This window comes from Anolis sagrei, chromosome 6, assembly GCF_037176765.1.
Source record: "Anolis sagrei isolate rAnoSag1 chromosome 6, rAnoSag1.mat, whole genome shotgun sequence".
NCBI classification, from domain to species: Eukaryota; Metazoa; Chordata; class Lepidosauria; order Squamata; family Dactyloidae; genus Anolis; species Anolis sagrei.
Window position 1 is genome coordinate 56861402 of NC_090026.1, and position 21200 is coordinate 56882601.

General features: G+C 40.5%; 1 protein-coding gene across 5 annotated transcripts in view; it reads left to right on the forward strand.

The window, feature by feature from the left end:
* EPHA5 (EPH receptor A5) overlaps positions 1-21200 on the forward strand; it is a 339685-nt gene that overhangs the window by 87068 nt on the left and 231417 nt on the right. For all 5 annotated transcript variants that reach the window (XM_060781405.2, XM_060781401.2, XM_060781402.2 and 2 more), the window contains exon 3: positions 12674-13337. In XM_060781405.2, the coding sequence (XP_060637388.1) occupies positions 12674-13337 (664 nt within the window). The remainder of the gene's footprint in view (positions 1-12673; positions 13338-21200) is intronic.

Genomic DNA, 21200 nt, shown 5'->3' on the forward strand with positions numbered 1-21200 from the left:
CTATCAACTGTGTGTTCAGGTCTTATTAGATTTTTAAAGTGGGAAAATGTAATCCATATTTTAAATATTTATAGGTTTCAGCTGTTATATCTCCATTTTTAAAAGTCCTATATTCCACCTGCTATTTTTGTTTAATAATGTATGTTATTAATACTTATCCAGTGGAGTGTGCCTGGCCCTAATTTCTGGTTCCACAGAATTGATTTCTTTCACTATATTGTCCGAGGAAAATGAGTATTCAGTTTGGATTGCATTATTCAGTTAACTATGTCTGGATCAGAGTTGGTGCAGGCTGGCTGCTTTTCAAACTGGGCTGTTTATTCGCTATTGATAAAGCCAGGATAGGATAATGTATTGTCAAAGGCTTCTACCATTTGTTTCACTTGCAGAAGCCCTCTGCCTCCTGATTTTTTGGGCAGGTAAAGTCTATCGACATCACTTCATGGGTGTAATAAGTAGTGGATTGTCATCAATTTTTTGTTTTTCTGTCCAGATCATTCAGCTCTGCTTGTGTCCAGTTCACAATTCTAGCAGTGTATCTGATGACAGGGGATGGCCCAGGTGTTGATAGCCTTGATTGTATTTCCGCCATTCAATTTGTTCTTCAAAACCATTCTGGCTCTTTGGACATATTCTTTGCCTACCACATTTTTCACATGCCCATGCTTGATATTGTCCAACTATAGTATGCCCAGATATTATTATTTAGTATGAATATTATACTGACACAGTATGACACAGCAAATGAGATCTATATGCTGGATTTTGTATCACAAAATCAAAAGTTCAACACTTCCCAAGCCTTTAGGACTGTGTGATGTATTTTCAAATGATGCGCGCAGAACCAAGGAAGGTGGCCTTTTGCAATTGACAGATCATGATTTTGCCAATGTTTATTGTTTCCAACAATGTTCCTTCTTTGGAAGCTTTTAAACAGAGGCTGGATGGCCATCTGTCGGGGGTGCTTTGAATGCAATTTCCCTGATTCTTGGCAGGGGGTTGGACTGGATGGCCCCCAAGGTCTCTTCCAACTCTATGATTCTATGATTCAAATGCCGACTGAGATCTTTTGGCACGGCACCTAGTGTGCCGATTACCACTGGGACCACCTGTGCTGGCTTATGCCAGAGCCTTTGCTGTTCGATTTTGAGGTCCTGATAACGGCTGAGTTTTTCCTGTTGTTTTTCCTCAATGCGACAGTCGCCTGGTATGGCAACATCAATAATCCAAACTTTTTTCTTTTCCACAATCATGATACCTTGTGTATTGTGTTCCAAAACTTTGTCAGTCTGGATTCGAAATTCCCACAGTATTTGTTGCATGTTAAATTTCCACTACCTTTGTAGGTTTATGATCCCATCAGTTCTTTACTATTGGCATGTGGTACTTGTGACATAAGTTCCAATGAATCATTTGGGCCACATAGTTGTGCCTCTGTTTGTAGTCCGTCTGTGATCAATCAGCTTCCTTGCACAGTCTGCATTTTGGGTCATCAGCTGATTTTTTGATCCTGGCCGTAATGGCATTTGTTCTGATGGCTTGCTCCTGGGCTGCAAGAATCAGGCCTTCTGTCTCTTTCTTCAGGGTTCCATTCATGAGCCATAGCCAGGTCTTTCCCTTATCAACTTTTCGTTCAATTTTGTCAAGAAACTGCCCATTAAATGCTTTGTTGTGCCAGCTGTCAGCTCAGGTTTATAGTGCGGTTTTCTTGTACTGATTCTTTGTCTGCTGTGCTTTGAGAAAATTCTGATTATTGATTTCAATCAAAGCATGTTTTCTGCTTTCCTTTACATATTCTGTCAGTGCATGTTTTTCTTCTTGTAAAAGTCCTCTGCCACCGGATCTTCTAGGCAGATATAGCCCGTCAACATCACTGAGAAGATGCAATGAATAATAATAGTTTTTTTATTGATTATTTTTGAATTTTCCTTTAACAGTGAAAGAGGGAGAACAATCGTCCAGATAGAAAGGTTAGAAAAGATAGAGGTAAATAGATCATATGGTATGGAGGGGGAAGGAGAGTGGGTCGGGAGTGAAGATGGGGGGTGGGGGAATTAGGAAGTTATGGAGGGTCAGGGAGGAAGCGGGGAATGGGAGTGGGTATTTGATCTTCCGTTCAGTCCGCAGAGAGATGGTCACCTGATTATATAATTTTTTCTTTTGTTCATTGTATCCATCATTACTAGTTAATTCATAGCACTTTAAATATCCAACTCAATTCTTTCTCTGAGGTAATCTCCTAGGGGTTTCCAATTTATCTGTTTTTCTTTATTCTGTTACTCTAACATGTACAAAAGTTTATCTAAGTCTCTAAATTCCATCATTTTTTTGATCCATTCTTCGTTGGTTGGAATTTCTTTCTTTCTTTTCCATTTTTGCGCGATTAGTATTCTTGCCGCAGTGGAGAGGTAGAGGAAGATTTTTTCTTCATTTTTCTTTAAGTCTAGGTCCATTATATTCAATAAGTAATATTCAGGTTTCATGTCAAATTTTACCTTAATTATATTTTGTATGTGCTTATGTACCTGCTGCCAATTTTTTTTTGTCTTTTTGCATTCCCAAAATAAGTGATAGTAGGTTCCGGTCTCTTTTCTGCACTTCCAACAAGTTCCATCGCAATTCTTATTAAATTTGGAGAGTTGCACAGGTGTTAAATGCCATCGATAAAAGATTTTGTGCCAATTTTCTATTATACTACTAGCTCTTGTATATTTTAACTTAATTTTCCAGACTTGTTCCCATTCTTTTAACAGTATTGTGTGGCCTACATCTCTGGCCCACTTAATCATGCTTTCTTTTATAAGTTCTTTCTCGGTGTTCCATTCTAGCAGGTTTTGGTATAGTATTTTTATCAATTTTTTTTCTTTTGCAATGAATAATAATAGTAATAGTAATAATAATAATAATAGTGTACACATAACCTTTTATGAAAACAAAAATAACATTTCAGAATATTGTTTCACCGTGGTTTTCAAATCATATAATCCAGTCCAATGCAGATAATCCTGGATCAGATCCTGGGATATAGGACAGTGTACACCCAGCCTCAGTCATTGATCAAAGGGCTATTTTACATGTTTCCCTGAAGAAGTGATAGCCTTATTTTGGCTACTGCTGTCTTCCTAATGTGTGGCACTGTGCACTTTGCAAATTGTCACATTTGTACATTTACATTTTCAGTGTCAGGGGAAATCCAGCATTACTTCAAGTACACTGTGTATGTCTCCAGTCTGGGTCACTAGATGTCATTGTTAAAGAAATAGAGATGGAAGACAAGCCATACCAAAAATCATTAATATTTAACATATCACTAGCCTGCTCCAGAAAAGGATAATGTATTCTTGTTTGGGCTGCTTGCTTACCACCATCATAAAGCAATTAGTCTTTAAAAACACACACAGTTCCAAATTGGGGAGGATTAGAGCTTCGGGTTTTAGATTTGGCTCTTGACAACTACTTTAGCTAGGGTAGTTGAGATACCCTTCACCTTGCTTTTAAAATAACGCACTGCTGATTCCCCCCCCCCCCCTTTTTTTTTGCCATTCAACCAATCTCTTGCTTTGAAAAGAGTTGTTTGTACATGCAGCTTTTTAAAATTAGCACTTGAACCTGAGGCTGGTCTCCCACATGCTGTGTGCCTGGTATATTTAGTAGCATGTGTGATATTTTGCCTTTTACACTCCACATTTATATCTGACGTGAATTGTGTGCTTTTACATTGGTTGGCAAGAACCGCAAGCCTTCCTTCTGTTTAACTCGCTAGCTCTTAGCCTCTGAACACATCCAGTACAAAAATAGGTCTATAAATGATTTAATGCTAGGTAATTGAAATGCATGTATGTTTTCTTTCTAAGGCTGTTAGAGGCTTGGGAAAATATTTAACACCAAATTAATGTCACATATTTTTTGTGTTAATCCCACAGACAATTCAGTTATAGTATCTCAAAATTAAACATTGCAGGGTAAGATTAAAATGTGTGTAAGTGCTTTTCAGATGTAATTTGTATCTTTCTATCCTTACTGTGCTTTCATTTTAAAGTCATTTTTTCGTACATTTTTAAAGAGAAGGTCCCCCTTAATGACTATTGACTACAGTGGTTAACTAGAATCTCCACATTCAGAGGCAGTCTGCCTCTAAATTATAGATGATAAGGACAAATGAAAGGAGAAAGGCCCTGCATTTTGTTTTTCCAGAAGTATGTGGCTGGCCACTGCTGGAAAGGACAAATGTATAGAGACTCTGGACTACAGGCACCAAAAATATGTTTTAAAGGGCAAGAGTACGTGCAAATCAACTACTTAAACTGACAAATCACAACCAACCAGGATCCTTAGACCCACTTCTCAAAGTATATAAAGCAAAGGTTACTCCCATGCTCTTGTACGGAGCTGAAGTTTGGGGTCTAAACCAGGTACCATTATTAGATCAATCACAATCACAGCACCTGCGAAGTTTCCTAGGAGTGGACAGGACGACCCCAGCTGCCGCAGTAAGAGCGGAACTGGGAGTACACACAGTGGATGGCTTATCCAAAATCAGGGCCTACAACTACTGGGCAAAATTGATGGCCATGGAAAATTATACACTCCCAAAACTGTGCCTGTTAGAGCAGATAGAAAATCAACATCAGACCTCTTGGTTAGTTCTCCTGACAAAATACATTAGGAGCTGTGGACTTCTGACTCGGTATCCGAATCTCTTAGAAGAGTTAGACCCAAAAATAGTTGCTCAACGAGTATTGGATATAGAAGGCCAAAAAGACATCGCTACCCTCAGTAAAGCTGGCTCACTGAAATGGTTAGGCCGCTTTAAACATACCTTCCAAACAGCTCGATATCTAAAAACAGAAATGCCTAAACACCTTAGGAGGGTATTTACCAGAGCTCGTTTTGAACAGATGGATACAATGGACAAGCACGGAAGGTTTAATCAAGTCCCATACAACTAACGATTTTGTATTTGTGGAGCACCAGAGGTGGAGGATATCACACATGCATTGTTCAACTGTGAGTTGTATAAGAAAGAGACCATTGCCTTGGACCATACATTACTCAAAAAACACACTGGGACCCATATATTAAAAACTCATTTTTGTTGGCCGGCCAGAACCCTAAAATAACACACAAAACAGCCCTTTTTCTATTCAAAGCAACACAGCTGAGAATTGCACATTTAGAATCAATTGGGGTAAACTGTGGAGGTGACGCAGACATTTGACCTGAACGAGATCTTGTTGTCAGCTTGTTTATTTTAACTTCTTTTATACCGAGGGTTGTATGTTGTATGTATGACTATGTGTTAATTGTGTTATGTGTTAAATGTTTTGATACGGCCAATAGGCCAATCAATAAAATGTATCTGCACTAGTCTTTGATGTTTTAAATAACTACTTAAACAGAGATTGATGGTTTCCATCTATGGTTCCCAATAAGCTGATATAGTGCTGAAGATCTTTCCTTGTTGCTGTGAGGAGGTACACAGAGGAGAGATTCTAGTTCTGAAATGCTGAGCAGACCAACCAGTTTTTTCCTGAATCTTCTGAGAGCCCGGAAAGGTGTTAGAATAAATTGTTAGTGGAAACACCTTTTTCTTTCACAAAGAAAGCAGCAAAAGCCAATGTTATAATACTATGATTCCACTTTAGCTGCAGTAACTGCATCCTATGGATTTCTGGAGTTTGGTGTTGGCTAATCCCCAGGGCTTTCTGGCTGAGGGTTTGAAATGCCCTTCCCTCAACTGCAGATTTTAGGATTACTCAGATGATGCTGTCAAGGTGATGCATGCCATATGCCAGCAAATATGGAAAACACATGATTGGCCATCGGATTTGGGGGGGGGGGTCAACTTATATCCCCATAACAAAAAAAGGAAATGCTAAAGAATGCTCAAACTTTCATAGTGACACTTATTTTACACGCTTTTGAATTGTGGTGCTGGAGGAACATTCTGAGAGTGCCTTGGACCACAAGAAGATCCAACCAGTCCATACTCCAAGAAACAATGCCCAGCTACTCATTGAAGGGAAGGATATTAGAGGCAAAGATGAAGTACTTTGGCCACATAATGAGAAGACAGGAAAGCTTGGAGAAGATAATGATGCTGGGGGAAATGGAAAGGAAAAGGAAGAGGGGCCGATCAAGAGCAAGGATGGGTAGTATTCCCGAAGTGACTGGCTTGACCTTGAAGGAGCTGGAGGCAGTGAAGGCTGACAGGTATAGGCTGGTGTAGGCTGGTCTATGAGGTCACAAAGAGTCAGAAATGACTGAATAAAGAACAACAGGATGTCTGTCTATCTATCTATCTATCTATCTATCTATCTATTTATTTGACTTGTATACCGCTACTCCCAATTTGGCTCGGAGCGGTTTACAGCAGTAGATTAAAACAATACAATTAACTTTAAAATACAATTAAAACAAGAACAGACATAGTCCCAAGTTATTCACCCATCGAAAGCTTGTCGGAAGATAAAGGTTTTACAGGCTTTCCGAAAAGCAAGTAGGTCTTGGATGGCAACACTTTAATTGTTGCAATGGCAATTAAAGTGTAATATTAGCTCTATAATTGTGTAGTGTGGAAGGCTCCTAAGAAAAGGGAGTGAGAGGTGGTGATGCAAACCAGGGCCCTTCCACACATCCGTATAACCCAGAACATCAGGCCCGTAGCCAGGATTTCGTCTGGGGGGGCTAAAACATTTTCAGGGGGCGTTTCGCGGGGGGGGGGGCTGAGTTTCGGGGGGGGGGGTGAGTCTGAGTGAAAGAGGGTCTAGCCTAGCAAATCTTTTGTATCATTACCCCAATACCCCCATGCATATGGGATATATTGAGTATGGTGATCAGATCATGATATGAATAAACATAACAGTTTAAATAATGCACCAGTAAGGCCTTTTCGTGAACCATCATGAGAATTTCGGGGGGGGGGGGGGTGAAGCCCCTCAAGCTCCCCCCCCCCCCGGCGGCTACATGCCTGCAGAACATCAAGGCAGAAAATATCACAATACCTGCTTTGAATTTTGTGATCTGAGTCCACACTGCCATATATTCCAATTCAAAGCAGAAAATGTGGGATTTTATTCAGCTGTGTGGAAGGGGCCCAGTTAGAGTTATTTGTACTGTTCATTAAGTGTTTTATGGTGGTTGTTTGCATTTGTTCTTATTACGAATTTGGTAAACAATGTAGCTGTGCACAACTGTACTGTCTTTCTGTACATGTCCTTGCAACAAGAAAGAACTTTAGTCTTTTGGTGGAGCATTGCAATATAAAAAGATGTTTGTGAACTGGATGGTGTGGCAAACACATTTTTCCTCTATGAAATAAAATCATGAATTTCTTTCCTACCTTTGTTGCATTAAACAGGCACAGCATTGCTCCATCTCACTACTGCGTTACAGACCTTCATTTCTAAAGTGTTTTGTGTGCAGCAGAAATCGCATTTCTATCAGGAACAGAAAAAAAAAGGTCAGCTTAAAATGGGTGTGTCAGTCATCACCTACAAATTCATTAATTGGTTAAAAACATTGAAAGGTTGGAATAGGTTTGTTTCTAGCAAAATGACTGGAGTGGACAAAAGCCTTGATGTTCTTCCTCATTCAGGTTGAGCAGAAATGTGGTCCTTTCACATTAAACAGTTGTAGCATTGCATTAAACAGTTGTAGCACTCTGCCCCAGAGTGTGGTGGAGGCTCCTTCTTTGGAAGCTTTTAAGCAGAGGCTGGATGGCCATTTGTCAGGGGTGATTTGAATGCAATATTCCTGCTTCTTGGCAGGGGGTTGGACTGGATGGCCCATGAGGTCTCTTCCAACTCTTTGATTCTATGATTCTATGATTCATTGTGATTTCGGTTTTGATCTCAACAGCAATATCCTTTTGAATCCTGGTGAAGGGGAACTCTGCATGCTCTCAAAGGTTTCCTTTTCTGCTCTCAAGGGGGTAGTGCGAGGATGGATGACACATACGAGTTGAGTCAAGTGAAGAAGGCATTATTTGCCGGCCAGCAAATAGCGGACAGTTGGCTTGAAGCAGAACTGTCACACCCAAAAATGGGGCCGCGATCTTTTATCATTTTACAGCAGATCAAACAGCACAGTTTTGATTGGTGTTAACATTTTGTCTTTTCCATTGTCTTGGTCTTGTTCATTGTGTTCTTATTGGCTCTCTATGCATGCAAACAGCTAAGATGGAAACTTACTGGAACTCCATATACCTAGCACTGACCTGGACTTGCTTGAGCAACGGCCACACTGGTCTTATCTTTTAGATAAGAAAGAATTATATTTCTTATCTCAGGAGGAGCCCTCTTTACTCTCATGCAATGGATCCACCCCTGTATTCCTTCCACTTTCACAGTTGTAGGGGTGGAGAGAAGAACAGTGAGCGGATCTTTCCATTTTGGGCCCAGCGGTTCAAGCTTCCAATCTTTAATCATCACTGAATCCCCTAGACTAAATGGGTGAAGTGATGTAGTGGGCATCGGCGGATGAATAACTGTGGTATTAATAATAATACTTAATTTTAGCCCATCAATTATTAAATTAAGGCTAATAAAAATAACACTTTATTTTTATCCCACCCTATCTTCCCGAGGGGACACAGGGCAGTGTATAACAGGAAAAATGGCAAACTTTCAATGCCAACAAGACATAACAAAACATCAAATCATAAACAGTAAATGAATAACATCTAAATATAATTATAAAATAACCCAAACTAACTAGATTAAAAAAATTAATAAGAAAATATATCATTTAACACATTTAACTGATAAATTGAGTAATGATAACCAATTAAATAGTAAAGATATAAGCCAATTTGCAGCATGTAGGGATGGGTGGAGGCTGCCTCCCATAAAAATACTTCTGTGCTGCACAACCTATTAGTGATTTGCCTTGCCATTCCACTGGAAGTCTAGCCAAATGCTTCCCCTTTCTTTCTCTCCTCTCCTCTCAATTTCCTCTCCTGATGCAATTCGTTAATGTAATTGGAAATTAATATAGCTGTCTCTGCATGTACCAGGAGTAATGTTAATCTTCAGAGGAAATTAATAGGGGGCAGGAAAAGAAGGACCGAGATAAATGACTAGTTGGGTAGTGGATTGAAGGGAGAGAAGATGGCAACAGAATGATCTCTTACCATTCTATATTGTCTATTTTAACAATTTGGTAAATGATTTGGTTTGCCTGCATATTCTCTCTCTCTTTTTAAAAAATAACACCGCATGTCAGGAACATTTGAAACGATGACACTAAATTGATTGGGAGCAGCTTCCAAATGGCTATTTGCTAATTCAATTATGAAACAGTTCCCTTTTCTTTAAAATGCAAGCAGATAGAATTCAGCAGCTGCATATTCATCACACTGGCAATCAAGATCCGCATAGTAAAAGCAATGGTATTCCCCGTAGTCACCTACGGATGTGAGAGCTGGACCATAGGGAAGGCTGAGCGATGGAAGATAGATGCTTTTGAACTGTGGTGTTGGAGGAAAGTTCTGAGAGTGCCTTGGACTGCGAGAAGATCCAACCAGTCCATACTTCAGGAAATAAAGCCCGGCTGCTCATTGGAGAGAAGGATAGTAGAGGCAAAAATGAAGTACTTTGGTGACATCATGAGAAGAAAGGAAAGCTTAGAGAAGACAATTATGTCGAGGAAAAAGGAAGGAAAAAGGAAGAGGGGCTGACCAAGGGCAAGGTGGATGGATGGCATCCTTGAAGTGACTGGATTGACATTGAGGGAGCTGGGGGTGGTGATGGCCGACAGGGAGCTCTGGCATGGGCTGGTCCATGAGGTCACGAAGAGTCGGAAATGACTGAACGAATGAACAACATATTCTGTCCTTGCATGCCTAACTTGGCAAGCATGAACATCTCCTTTTTTTTCCCTTTTTCAGTTTTGTCACAATTGATCAGGAAATCCCACAGTTAAACCCCAATTTCTGTCATGGATCCACTCAACCCTTTTAAAGCATGATTGGGAAACCATTTTGGCTTGGTGGCTTTGACCTGTGGCCTTCTGTGGGATGATGATCAGACATCTTGCCTGTGCTATCTGTCCTCAGATCCCCATCTAGTCCCCCCAGTAGAGCTTTTCTATTTGGCATTTGGATGGATACCAGACTTTGCACCTCTTCCCACTTTCCTACACAGTGAAGAGGAAAGAGAAGCAAAACACTTTCAGGCTACCCTGACTGGGATATGCCCCCTCCTTCTACCCTTCTGCAGGAAGGAGTGGGATATCTCATAAATGGCATCACCAATGGATGGTAGCTCTCCCTTTTTCTGATAAAAGAAAGCATGGTAGGACTTTAAATGGGACAGGGGCATATGGGCTGGTGTTCTTTTCCACCCGAGACATAGAGATTAAGACAACCAATTTCACATTGAGCTCATCTCCCCCTACAACTGTGATATTTAGCCAGTTGTAGTGATCTGTGTAAGAGGCAAGAGTTAAAAGGTAAAGGAAGTGAATTAGTTTGAACATTATAAAATGTTGCCCAAATGCAAAGTGATCATGGTATTTGCTATCATTAACTTTATCCAAATTGGACTGCATATAGCATTCCCGCATGGCCATCCCTAATATCCCCCAAATGATGCTATCATAGGTCAATATGTGTATATAAGGGGTCCTCAAACTTTTTAAACAGAGGGCCAGGTGCCAGTCCTCCAAACTGTTGGAAGGCCAGATTATCATTTGAAAAAAAAATGAATGAATTCCTGTGCACACTGTACATATCTTATTTGTAGTGCAAAAAAACACTTTAAAACAGTACAATAATTAAAATGAAGAACAATTTTAACAAATATAAACTTATTAGTATTTCCATGAGAAGTGTGGGCCTGCTTTTAGTTGATGAGATAGGATTGTTGTTGTTGTGTGCTTTAAAGTTGTTTCAGACTTAGGCTGACTCTGAGCGAGGGCCTGGTAAATGACCTTGGAGGGCCATATCCGGCCCTGGGCCTTAGTTTGAGGACCCCTGGTGTATATCAACCAGTATGCTGCTGTTTCTAGATGCAGTTATGTGAATCAAAGAGTTGGAAGAGACCTCATGGGCCGTCCAGTCCAACCCCCTGCCAAGAAGCAGGAATATTGCATTCAAATCACCCCTGACAGATGCTGGATGGCTTCTTGGCAGGGGGTTGGACTGGACGGCCCATGAGGTCACTTCCAACTCTTTGATTCAATGATTCTATGATTCTAATTTGCAGGAGGTGGTGGTAACAGAGCAAGTGAAAAGAATACTGAGTGATAGCTAGCAGGAAACTCTCTTCATATAGAATCATAGAATCAAAGAGTTGGAAGAGACCTCATGGGCCATCCAGGCCAACCCCTTGCCAAGAAGCAGGAATATTGCATTCAAATCACCCCTGACAAATGGCCATCCAGCCTCTGCTTAAAAGCTTCCAAAGAAGGAGCCTCCACCACACTCTGGGGCAGAGAGTTCCACTGCTGAACGGCTCTCACAGTCAGGAAGTTCTTCCTAATATTCAGATGGAATCTCCTCTCTTGTAGTTTGAAGCCATTGTTCCGTGTCCTAGTCTTCAAGGAAGCAGAAAACAAGCTTGCTCCCTCCTCCCTGTGGCTTCCTCTCACATATTTATACATGGCTATCATATCTCCTCTCAGCCTTCTTTTCTTCAGGCTAAACATGCCCAGTTCCCTAAGCCGCTCCTCATAGGGCTTGTTCTCCAGACCCTTGATCATTTTAATCGCCCTCCTCTGGACACATTCCAGCTTGTCAATATCTCATGGCTTTAGTGTTTGTGAGAACTGTTGGCTGCAAAGATCATCCAAAGGCATTCCCATTCTACCTGTTGGGAAGCTTATCTCTCATCACTAGGGTATTGTGTTACTATTTATGATGTGAACTGATAGAAAGGAATGGTATTGGCAGAATGGAATTGGAAGAATTCATTCCAGCTAAGCAGACTAAAACAAAACAAAATTGAAATTGATGTGACCAACTTGCATGAGAGGAAATTACTAAATAGATGCACCTTGCATAGGCAAAAGCTTTGCTGCATAAATCGGTTAAACTTTACGATGCTACGAGACTGTTTTTCTTACCTTAGTTATCTACAATGCATAACTGTGCAGTTTATTCCTTAATATGCAGGGAATATCTAACTGTGAAATTGTAATAATTTATTGTTGTTTAATGAAGAAATAAGGGATTTTGTTTTGAACTTATCACTAAAGTAGTAAAAAATAAAGGGATTCTCATGGTAGCAATGCAGTAGTCCTGGTGTCTACAGGCAACTTCAAACATTAGCCACCTGTGGGTTGCTGAAGAGGACAAAATTAGATTTCTCCTGCTTCTCTGTGTGCTGTTACATACATTTGCTTTTCAAAAAAATTCTTCAAATTGAAGAATCCAGGTAACAAGGCATTTTGATTGATATATTAAATCTCTTCCAGTGTTAAGGCTTAAGTCTGGAATGTATGAGGCAATGGTAATAAACAGGACTGATAGAACAAGAGGGGGATATCAGAATATACAAGCATAGTGATTTTTCTGCCTAAGGGTACTGGGCTGGCTTCTCCTACCTAGTTGAATATTTTGTTAATGAGGTCTGCCAGTTTTTTAAACCTATAACTGTTAGCATTCACAACCTGTTGTTTATTTAAAAACTGTGGTCTTATTTTATTCTTTCTCTCCTTCTCCATTTTTTAGTGGGAAGAAATTGGCGAGGTCGATGAAAACTATGCTCCAATCCATACCTATCAAGTATGTAGAGTAATGGAACAGAGTCAGAACAACTGGCTCCTCACCAATTGGATCTCCAACAGTGGAGCATCACGGATCTTCATTGAACTGAAATTTACCCTTAGGGACTGTAACAGCCTTCCTGGAGGTCTTGGGACTTGCAAAGAGACATTTAATATGTACTACTTTGAAACAGATGACAAAGATGGGAGGAATGTGAAAGAAAACCAATACATCAAGATTGATACCATTGCAGCTGATGAGAGTTTTACAGAGTTAGACCTCGGCGACAGGGTCATGAAGCTGAACACAGAAGTGAGGGATGTTGGGCCTCTGACCAAAAAGGGATTTTACCTTGCTTTCCAGGATGTGGGGGCATGCATTGCACTGGTGTCTGTGCGGGTGTATTACAAGAAGTGCCCTGTGGTGGTTCGGAACCTGGCCATCTTTCCCGACACCATTACGGGAGCAGATTCTTCCCAGCTGCTGGAAGTCTTAGGGTCATGTGTGAATCACTCAGTGACAGATGAACCCCCCAGGATGCACTGCAGTGCTGAGGGAGAGTGGCTGGTGCCAATTGGAAAATGCATGTGTAAGCCAGGGTATGAAGAGAAGAACAACACCTGTCAAGGTAAGGATCGGACGCTCCCCGTACTTGTATTATGTACTTGAAACATAAATATTAGGCATGGATAGAGCCGCATTGGATTACTCATTATTTGTAATAATTTATTTAAGTTACCTTTTTGAAGCGATTTCGAAGCATTTAAAAAACCCGGAAGTCCCTTTGCCCTTCCAAAGCTTTTTCCGCCATTTTTGTTAAGTGAGTCGGAAATGATTTAGCCTATTTTGAGCCCTCTAGCCTGATAGGAGGCTGGGAGGCTCCTTTCCTCCCCTCCCAGCCAATCAGGGGAGAAGTTTTGGGGAGGGGAGGAATTTCAGCACTGGCAGCCATTGCTGTATATAAAGGGGAGCACATGCCTCAGAGTCTCATTCAGAGTCGGGAAGGGAGAAGGGAAAGACAAAGACAAAGACTAAGGCAAGGGAGGTTGTGTTGAAGGGAGGTTGGAAGAAGAGCACGGTGGGCAAGCATGCGAGCAGAAAGGAAGAAGGGCTGGGAAAAGGGCTGTTGCCAGCCATGCTTGGCTGCCTGGCTGGCTGGCTGGGCAGTGGGCAGCCTGCCTTGCCATTTGTGTGTTGTTGCTGTTGGGGTTTGGGTCAGGTGGGTACCACGAGGGTAGTGTGTGGGTGAGTGGTGTGGGTGGAAGGAGCAAAGCACTCACTCCAACATTTTTAAAAGCCAACGTTGTAGCTGGTCTCTCTGGCCTCAGTGTTTTTTAGTTTGTGTTGCACATTGCCCCCAAAGAACTAGATCTCCCATCAATTCAAGCCACCCTTTGAACACAAGCTCTCCTTCCCAAAGTAGTGAAATCAACTTCCAAGGCAAAAAGGGCAGGGCTGTTTGTTTTCTTTGTTTGCTGTGAGTTGTCTAAGAAGACACTAGAAATCCCATACTTTTCTGCCTATATTTCCCTAACTGGTGAAATCAGCTCAAAAGGCCCCTAAAACTCTCAAGGCTACTTGTTTTTTTCTTTGTTTGCTCTGTGTTGCCTAAAAAGACACTATTGCGTAGTCATGTCCTCCATTAACGAAGTGTTTCAGAAATTCTGGAAAGTTCCAAATTTTTTTCAGAAAAATTCAGAATTCAATTCCGAATCGAACCACCAGCACCCCCTACATCCGAAACAAGTTTTGAACCTTCTTCTTTTTTTTTTTTGGATCAACCAAGTCTAATAAATATTGTTCATTCATACACAGAGTAGGATCCAATTATACATTTAGTCTTACAACTTGATGGCACAGTGGTATTCATTCCATCTCACTATGCAGCTGTCATTTTTCCACACATTCAGAAGGTCCAAAAATCACAACGGGGTTTCAGTGTTTAATAACTCCTTTATTTGTTGTTTTTAAGTCCATTACTGTACCATAGCATCATATATGAGAAATAACATTACAGTATATTACATATTATCTGAGGCAGCCCTAGGTAATTTTCAACGGTAAGCAAACAGTATTTTGCCCCCCCCCCAAAAAAAGCATTGATATATAGGTTCTTGTAGGTTTTTTCCTCACTACCTCTGAGGATGCTTGCCATAGATGCAGGCGAAACACCAGAAGAAATGCCTCTAGAACATGGCCCTATAGCCCGAAAAAACCTACAAGAACCTAGTGATTCCAGCCATGAAAGCCTTCGACAATACATTGATATATATTTTCTGTTCGTTGTGGGAGTTCTGTGTGCCATATTTGGTTCAATTCCATCATTGGTGGAGTTCAGAATGCTCTTTGATTGTAGGTGAACTATACATCCCAGTAAGTACAGCTCGCATATTTCTCCCCCAAGAGCGCTTCAAGAGTGCCCCTGGGCAAAATGAACTATACTGCAAATGCTTACTTTGCGTAATAAGTTGAGTTATGTATAAAATCTTTTCAAAAAACATTTTCAAAAAGTTAGTAAAACATCAGACATTTTTGTGACTTTTGGCCAATCCTGTACATACACACAGACATACAGGTTGAGCATTTCAAACTATCTGTTGCTTCTGTGTGCATGTACATTTTACTGTATGCCAAGTAATAAGGAGACAAGCATAGCACAAACCTGTGTGAATGGTTCTGAACTTTCTAACTCTGCCCTTCGACGTTCATTTCTTGTTATTGCTTGTTTTCCACTGTATCTCTTAAGGGGCTTAAACATTTATATAGCAGTAACAGCTTGTTTGCAGACATCTCTCCTGACGTTTTGCCTGCATCAATGGCAAGCATCCTCAGAGGTAGTAAGGTCTGTTGGAAGTAGGAAAATGGGTTTATATATCTGTGGAATGACCAGGGTGGGACAAAGTGGGACCTAGCTCCAGCAGACAAAAGTCCTTTGTCCCACCCTGGTCATTCCACAGATATATAAACCCATTTTCCTACTTCCAACAGACCTCACTACCTCTGAGGATGCTTGCCATAGATGCAGGTGAAACGTCAAGAGAGAATGCCTCTAGACCATGGCCATATAGCCTCCAAAAAACCCTATAACAACCCAAGAGATGATATTGTTGGGGCAGTGTCAAACATTTAGGGCTGCCCAGACATTTCAGGGTCTATGCTTTGCTCTACCCCCAGCACTTGGAATATAACCCAAACTTCAGTTTAGTCTTGAGCAAAGGTGTTTTGCAAGCATGGTGTATCACTCTCTGTAAAATTTACAGAGATCATGCTGACCACACAGTGCAGGTGGAAATTTGCTTATTAATAATATTTGCTTGGAAAGGAAGATATAAAGTAGAGTTCTCACATCTTGCCAGGTCAGGGATTCTTTTTCTTTTTCATTTTTATAGAGGTTATTTTAATAATGCAAATATCACATCCTCATAAACCTATGGCAGCAATTTCCGTCTGTCTTGCCTAAAAACATTGAGTGCAATGCATTCTCTTGTCTACAGTGCACTTGGAGGTGCAGGAACATGGCCCAGCAAATTCTGGCACTGCCCAGAAAACAAAAGAAATGTAATCAAGTAATTTTTACATTTTGAAGGTGACTACATTGTGCTTACTGAACAAACAGGGTTATTTTTTGTCTTTTTATAACATGACTTCTCACTTTCCGTTGTGTGATATCTGGCAATGAATTGCTGCTACTTTAGGGACCTGTTAGTGAGATTTCTATTTTCAGAGGCTTCTTAATTAATCACACAAGTGAAAGTGCTGCAGGTCTTCATAACAAAAGCTAAAAATACCAGTCCTGTTGACTACACTGGGCTCACAATCAATAGCTCAGTTACTGGATCTCAGATTATAGTGTCTGTGCCATGGGCTGTGTCAGGTTAGTGGTGGCATAAACATTTGGGAGATATTGGGGGTGGGTGGGGGGAGGGGGTTGAACCTTTTTTTTAATGAATCATCCATAACAGAAAATAATTTAAATAGTATGATTAATTCTATATTTTATATAGACTTAATTAAATCAATTTTCTATTTTAGTTACAAAGTTTCAAGTCTTAAAATAACTGAAAATGACTGTTAATCGGTAATTTATAGTTACAAAAAACTATCTGTTGAAAACACTTGAAAACTGTGTCAATAAACTTTGACAGAAATCAGGCTCCACTGATAAACTTCGGTGGACACAGAAGAGTGCAAGTCTAGTCAGTCTTTCTTGCCCCATTGTTCATCTTATGTATGTTTTCAAACATTTAAGAGTTGAAAATGATCTATATATTGGCATAGCAATGGGAACCCTACTATCTGGAAGGAGGGGGGAGCAAGGAGGGAAAGGCCCAATTCCCCATTAGGAACCTGCCTCCTACCTCATGCTGAAGCAAAGAGCACAGCAGGGGGCAAAGCAGCCTTAAATAGCCTGCAGCTCCTTCCCTGTCAACTGCCCCCACCAAGTCTGGTCTTCTTTATGCATGCCTTCAACCGCTCCTCCCCCTCCAATGCCTTAGGCTTTGCCTGTCAGTTACGGGTGGGCCAACTTGGTTACTTTCACTATATTGGCTATTGCTGCAAGTAATGACCGTGTGAATAAATTGTCAAAATTTGCTTGAGATAGTGCTTGCAGTTGCTTCTCATAGACTTAGCATGGGTATTTGGTTAACCAGTTAAAATTCATGAGTAAACCCCCCCCCCCCGGTATTGAACTGCTAATCCCCCCTCCTCCTTTGCTACAGCCCTGCCTTTCCTCCTCTGACCCCTTTCTGAATCAAGAGCAATGTTGTTGTTCATTCGTTCAGTTGTTTCCAACTCTTTGTGACCTCATGGACCAACCCACGCCAGAGCTCCCTGTCGGCCGTCACCACCCCCAGCTCCTTCAAGGTCAAGCCAGTCACTTCAAGGATGCCATCCATCCATCTTGCCCTTGGTCGGCCCCTCTTCCTTTTTCCTTCCATTTCCCCCAGCATCATTGTTTTCTCTAAGCTTTCTTTTCTTCTCATGATGTGGCCAAAGTACTTCATCTTTGCTTCTACTATCCTTCCCTCCAATATGCAGTCGGACTTTATTTCTTGAAGTATGGACTGGCTGGATCTTCTGGTTGTTCAAGGCACTCTCAGAACTTTCCTCCAGCACCACAGTTCAAAAGCATCTATCTTCCTTCGCTCGACCTTCCCTATAGTCCTGCTCTCACATCCGTAGGTGACTACAGGGAATACCATTGCTTTTACTATGCAGATCTTTGTTGCCAGTATGATGTCTCTTCACTATTTTATCGAAATTGGACATTGCTCTCCTCCCAAGAAGTAAGCTTCTCCTGACTTTTATTTATTTATTTATTTATTTATTTATTTATTTATTATTTAAACTTATATGCCGCCACTCCACTGGGGCTCGGAGCGGCTTACAAGAATGGCTAAAATCTAACAAAATTTAAAAGCAATTTAACAATTTAAAAACAACAATATCAAACATTAAAAGCCTGTTGAAACAGGTATGTCTGGCTGCAGTCTGCGTATGCAGTAATCTTTGCACCTAGAAATACAAAGTCTGCCACTACCTCCACATTTTCTCCCTCTATTTCCCAGTTGTCAATCATTCTTGTTGTCATAATCTTGGTTTTTTTTATGTTTAGCTGCAATCCCAACAAGAACAATGTAGGAAGCACTTAATGCTGTGGCAAAACCCCTTTCTGACTTCTCTCTTTTTTGTGTCTCCTCTTACAAAGAGAAAATGTTGTATGAGTCTTACTTAAAACCTGGATGCTCCTGCAAGCTCATAATTAGTACTCATCAGAAATTGAACCAAAATTAATTTGTTATGTGCCTGAGCAATGATGTGTCCCCAGAAATGAGGACCTCACAACCTCTGAGGATGCTTGCCATAGATGCAGGCGAAACGTCAGGAGAAATGCCTCTAGAACATGGCTCTATAGCCCGAAAAACCCCACAAGAAACTAGTGATTCCAGCCATGAAAGCCTTCGACAATACATCCCCTCACTTATGTTGCCCACTAGAGAGATCTATGATCAGGTCACTTCTGTACAGTTCTGAATCCTATTCAGTGGTCTATGTAACAAACATGACAATAAATATGTTTTTTTCCCAAAGTTGGGTTAAAACAGTCAAGTGTTATTTAAAAAAAAACATATTCACCGAGGGGCTAATTAATTCCATCCATTTCTAAGTATCTGCTAATACTCTGGCCCATTAAGGGAAGTGGATATCATTCACTCCTGTGGGAGAGAAAGCATTACACTTCAGGATAACATATGAAATTTCGGTTTTCATTATCGTTTTTTATATATATATATTAAGGCTATTAAAATATTCAAAGCATTATAACTGAAATGCTGCTTAACATGAGAGATGGTGGATATAATGGGTGAAAACACTTGGTTGGGGAACTTATTACAATTTTATTTTTGTATTTTTAAAATGTTGCTTAATATTCGGAGTGGGCAAGTTCGGGAGCTTTGTATCTGGTTTTCTCCTCTCCCTGTATATGTTTGAGATAAAATTCTGCTAGTCTGGAGAGCACGCAGCCTATTCATGTGAGTAATGGGAGGAAGATTGCACCCAGGGGTACAGTGTAAAGAAACAGGTCAAGTTTAACAGATAAAAAAGTCTGCATTAATTGTTCTACTGGGAGTTGGTAACATGGAAGAACACCTTTTGCATGGAAAACAGTATGCATGGAAAGAGCAATATGAATGGAACATTATCAATTGTTCTTATGTTAGTTGTATTTTTCCAATTAAAACAAAAATGACTCGGAGGACAATGTGCAATTGTAAACATCACGACACAAATTTCGTAATGAACTCTAATTAGACATTTTCCATAGCATTTGAAATTCACAGAATTATCCGTTTCCTCCAGCCTGTTCAGTTACTGCACTATTGCCTGTGTTGAAACTGTATATAATTTGCATCTCTAAATTAAAAATAACTGAAATGTTGTCAGTTCAGCCAAAATAGTTAATTTGAAGTGCCAGAATATCTCAAGCAGTCAGAAGACCGGAGAAGTTACATATCCTAAGAGTTCCTATGTCGAGTGTCCGGGCTCCCTTCCTGATCAGCTCCATCCTAACTTCAACTAGTATAACTCAGATGTCCAAAAAAAAAAAAAGATTCTTCTTTTTTGCCCCATTGAACAATGGGATACACCTCCACATCGTGGTATGTAGAAGGTTCATAGCTATGTTGTATGTCAATATATATTGGTTGGCATCCAAAGGTACAGGTATAAGTCTATCTTTGCATATATCTTTGGGTCTCTTTTATTATCTGCAGCCCCACTAAACTGACCATGTAATGTAGTTCTAAACCAGTATTGGTTTTGATGTGAAAATTATTACATAAAGAACTCCTGGAACCAGTTTGAGGCCCAGATGGTGATTATATACAGAACACTGATGCACATTAAGAGTTTTTTTAATGTATTTTTGTGGGAGTTTGTTGTCTGGCCACTATAGTTTGGAGCTAGCTCCACAATGCATTAAATGATCAGTGTACAAGGGACCTGTAATAACCAAAACCCTCCCAGGACTCACTGTTGTCCCGCAATAGTCCTCCATGGCCATTTAGTTGATGGTGGTCATACAAATCAGAGAAGCACTTTATAGTCAGATGAACCAAGAATATAATATGTCCTGATCTATGCATGATGCCAACAGACCTTGCCAGAAGATATTCTTGGTCTACCTCTAGCTATGGAGATGTAGCCAAACATTTTCCTGCCTCCCCACTCCAGGTTCCCAACAGCAATTGAAAGATGGTATCTGGTGGGTGGCATTGCAGTGCAGGGAAAAGTCTGGGAATGCAAACAAAACTCTTACACCATGCTCAATCATAATATCGTAATAATATCATAATAATATAATAATATCATAATAATATCATAATATCAGCATTATTTAATCATCAGGATATGCCCAAAGTGTCACATGAAGGAATACTGGCATACCAATTATTCAAAGTTGACTGAACCCTGCAGCACTCCACTAGTCACTTCATTCCAGGATGAAGTGCAACCATTGGTGAGCATCATTTGGATTAAGTCACTTAAACAATTAGAGATACACCTAATATTAGCATTGCCTAGTCCAAATTTGACTAGTTTGCTTGCAAGAAGGGTCACGGGGGGACCTTGTTGAAGGACTTGCTAAAATAAAGATATGTTACATCTACAGCATTCCCCACATCTACCAAGCTTGTAACTCCATCAAAACAGAGATAAGATTAGTCTTTCATTACTTGTTTTTGAAAAAATCCATGCTGACTTTTAGTGGTTACGGCATTTCTTTCAAAGTGATTGCAAGCTGCCTCCTTAATGATCTGCTCCAGAATCTTTCCTGGTATTGATGTCAGGTTGACTGAATGGTAATTGTTTGGGTCCTCTTTTTCCCCTCTTGAAGATAGGGATAACTTTTGTCCTCCTCCAATGTGCTGGGACTTCCCCTGCTCTCCAAGAATTCTCAAAGATTATTGCCAGTGTTTCTGAAATG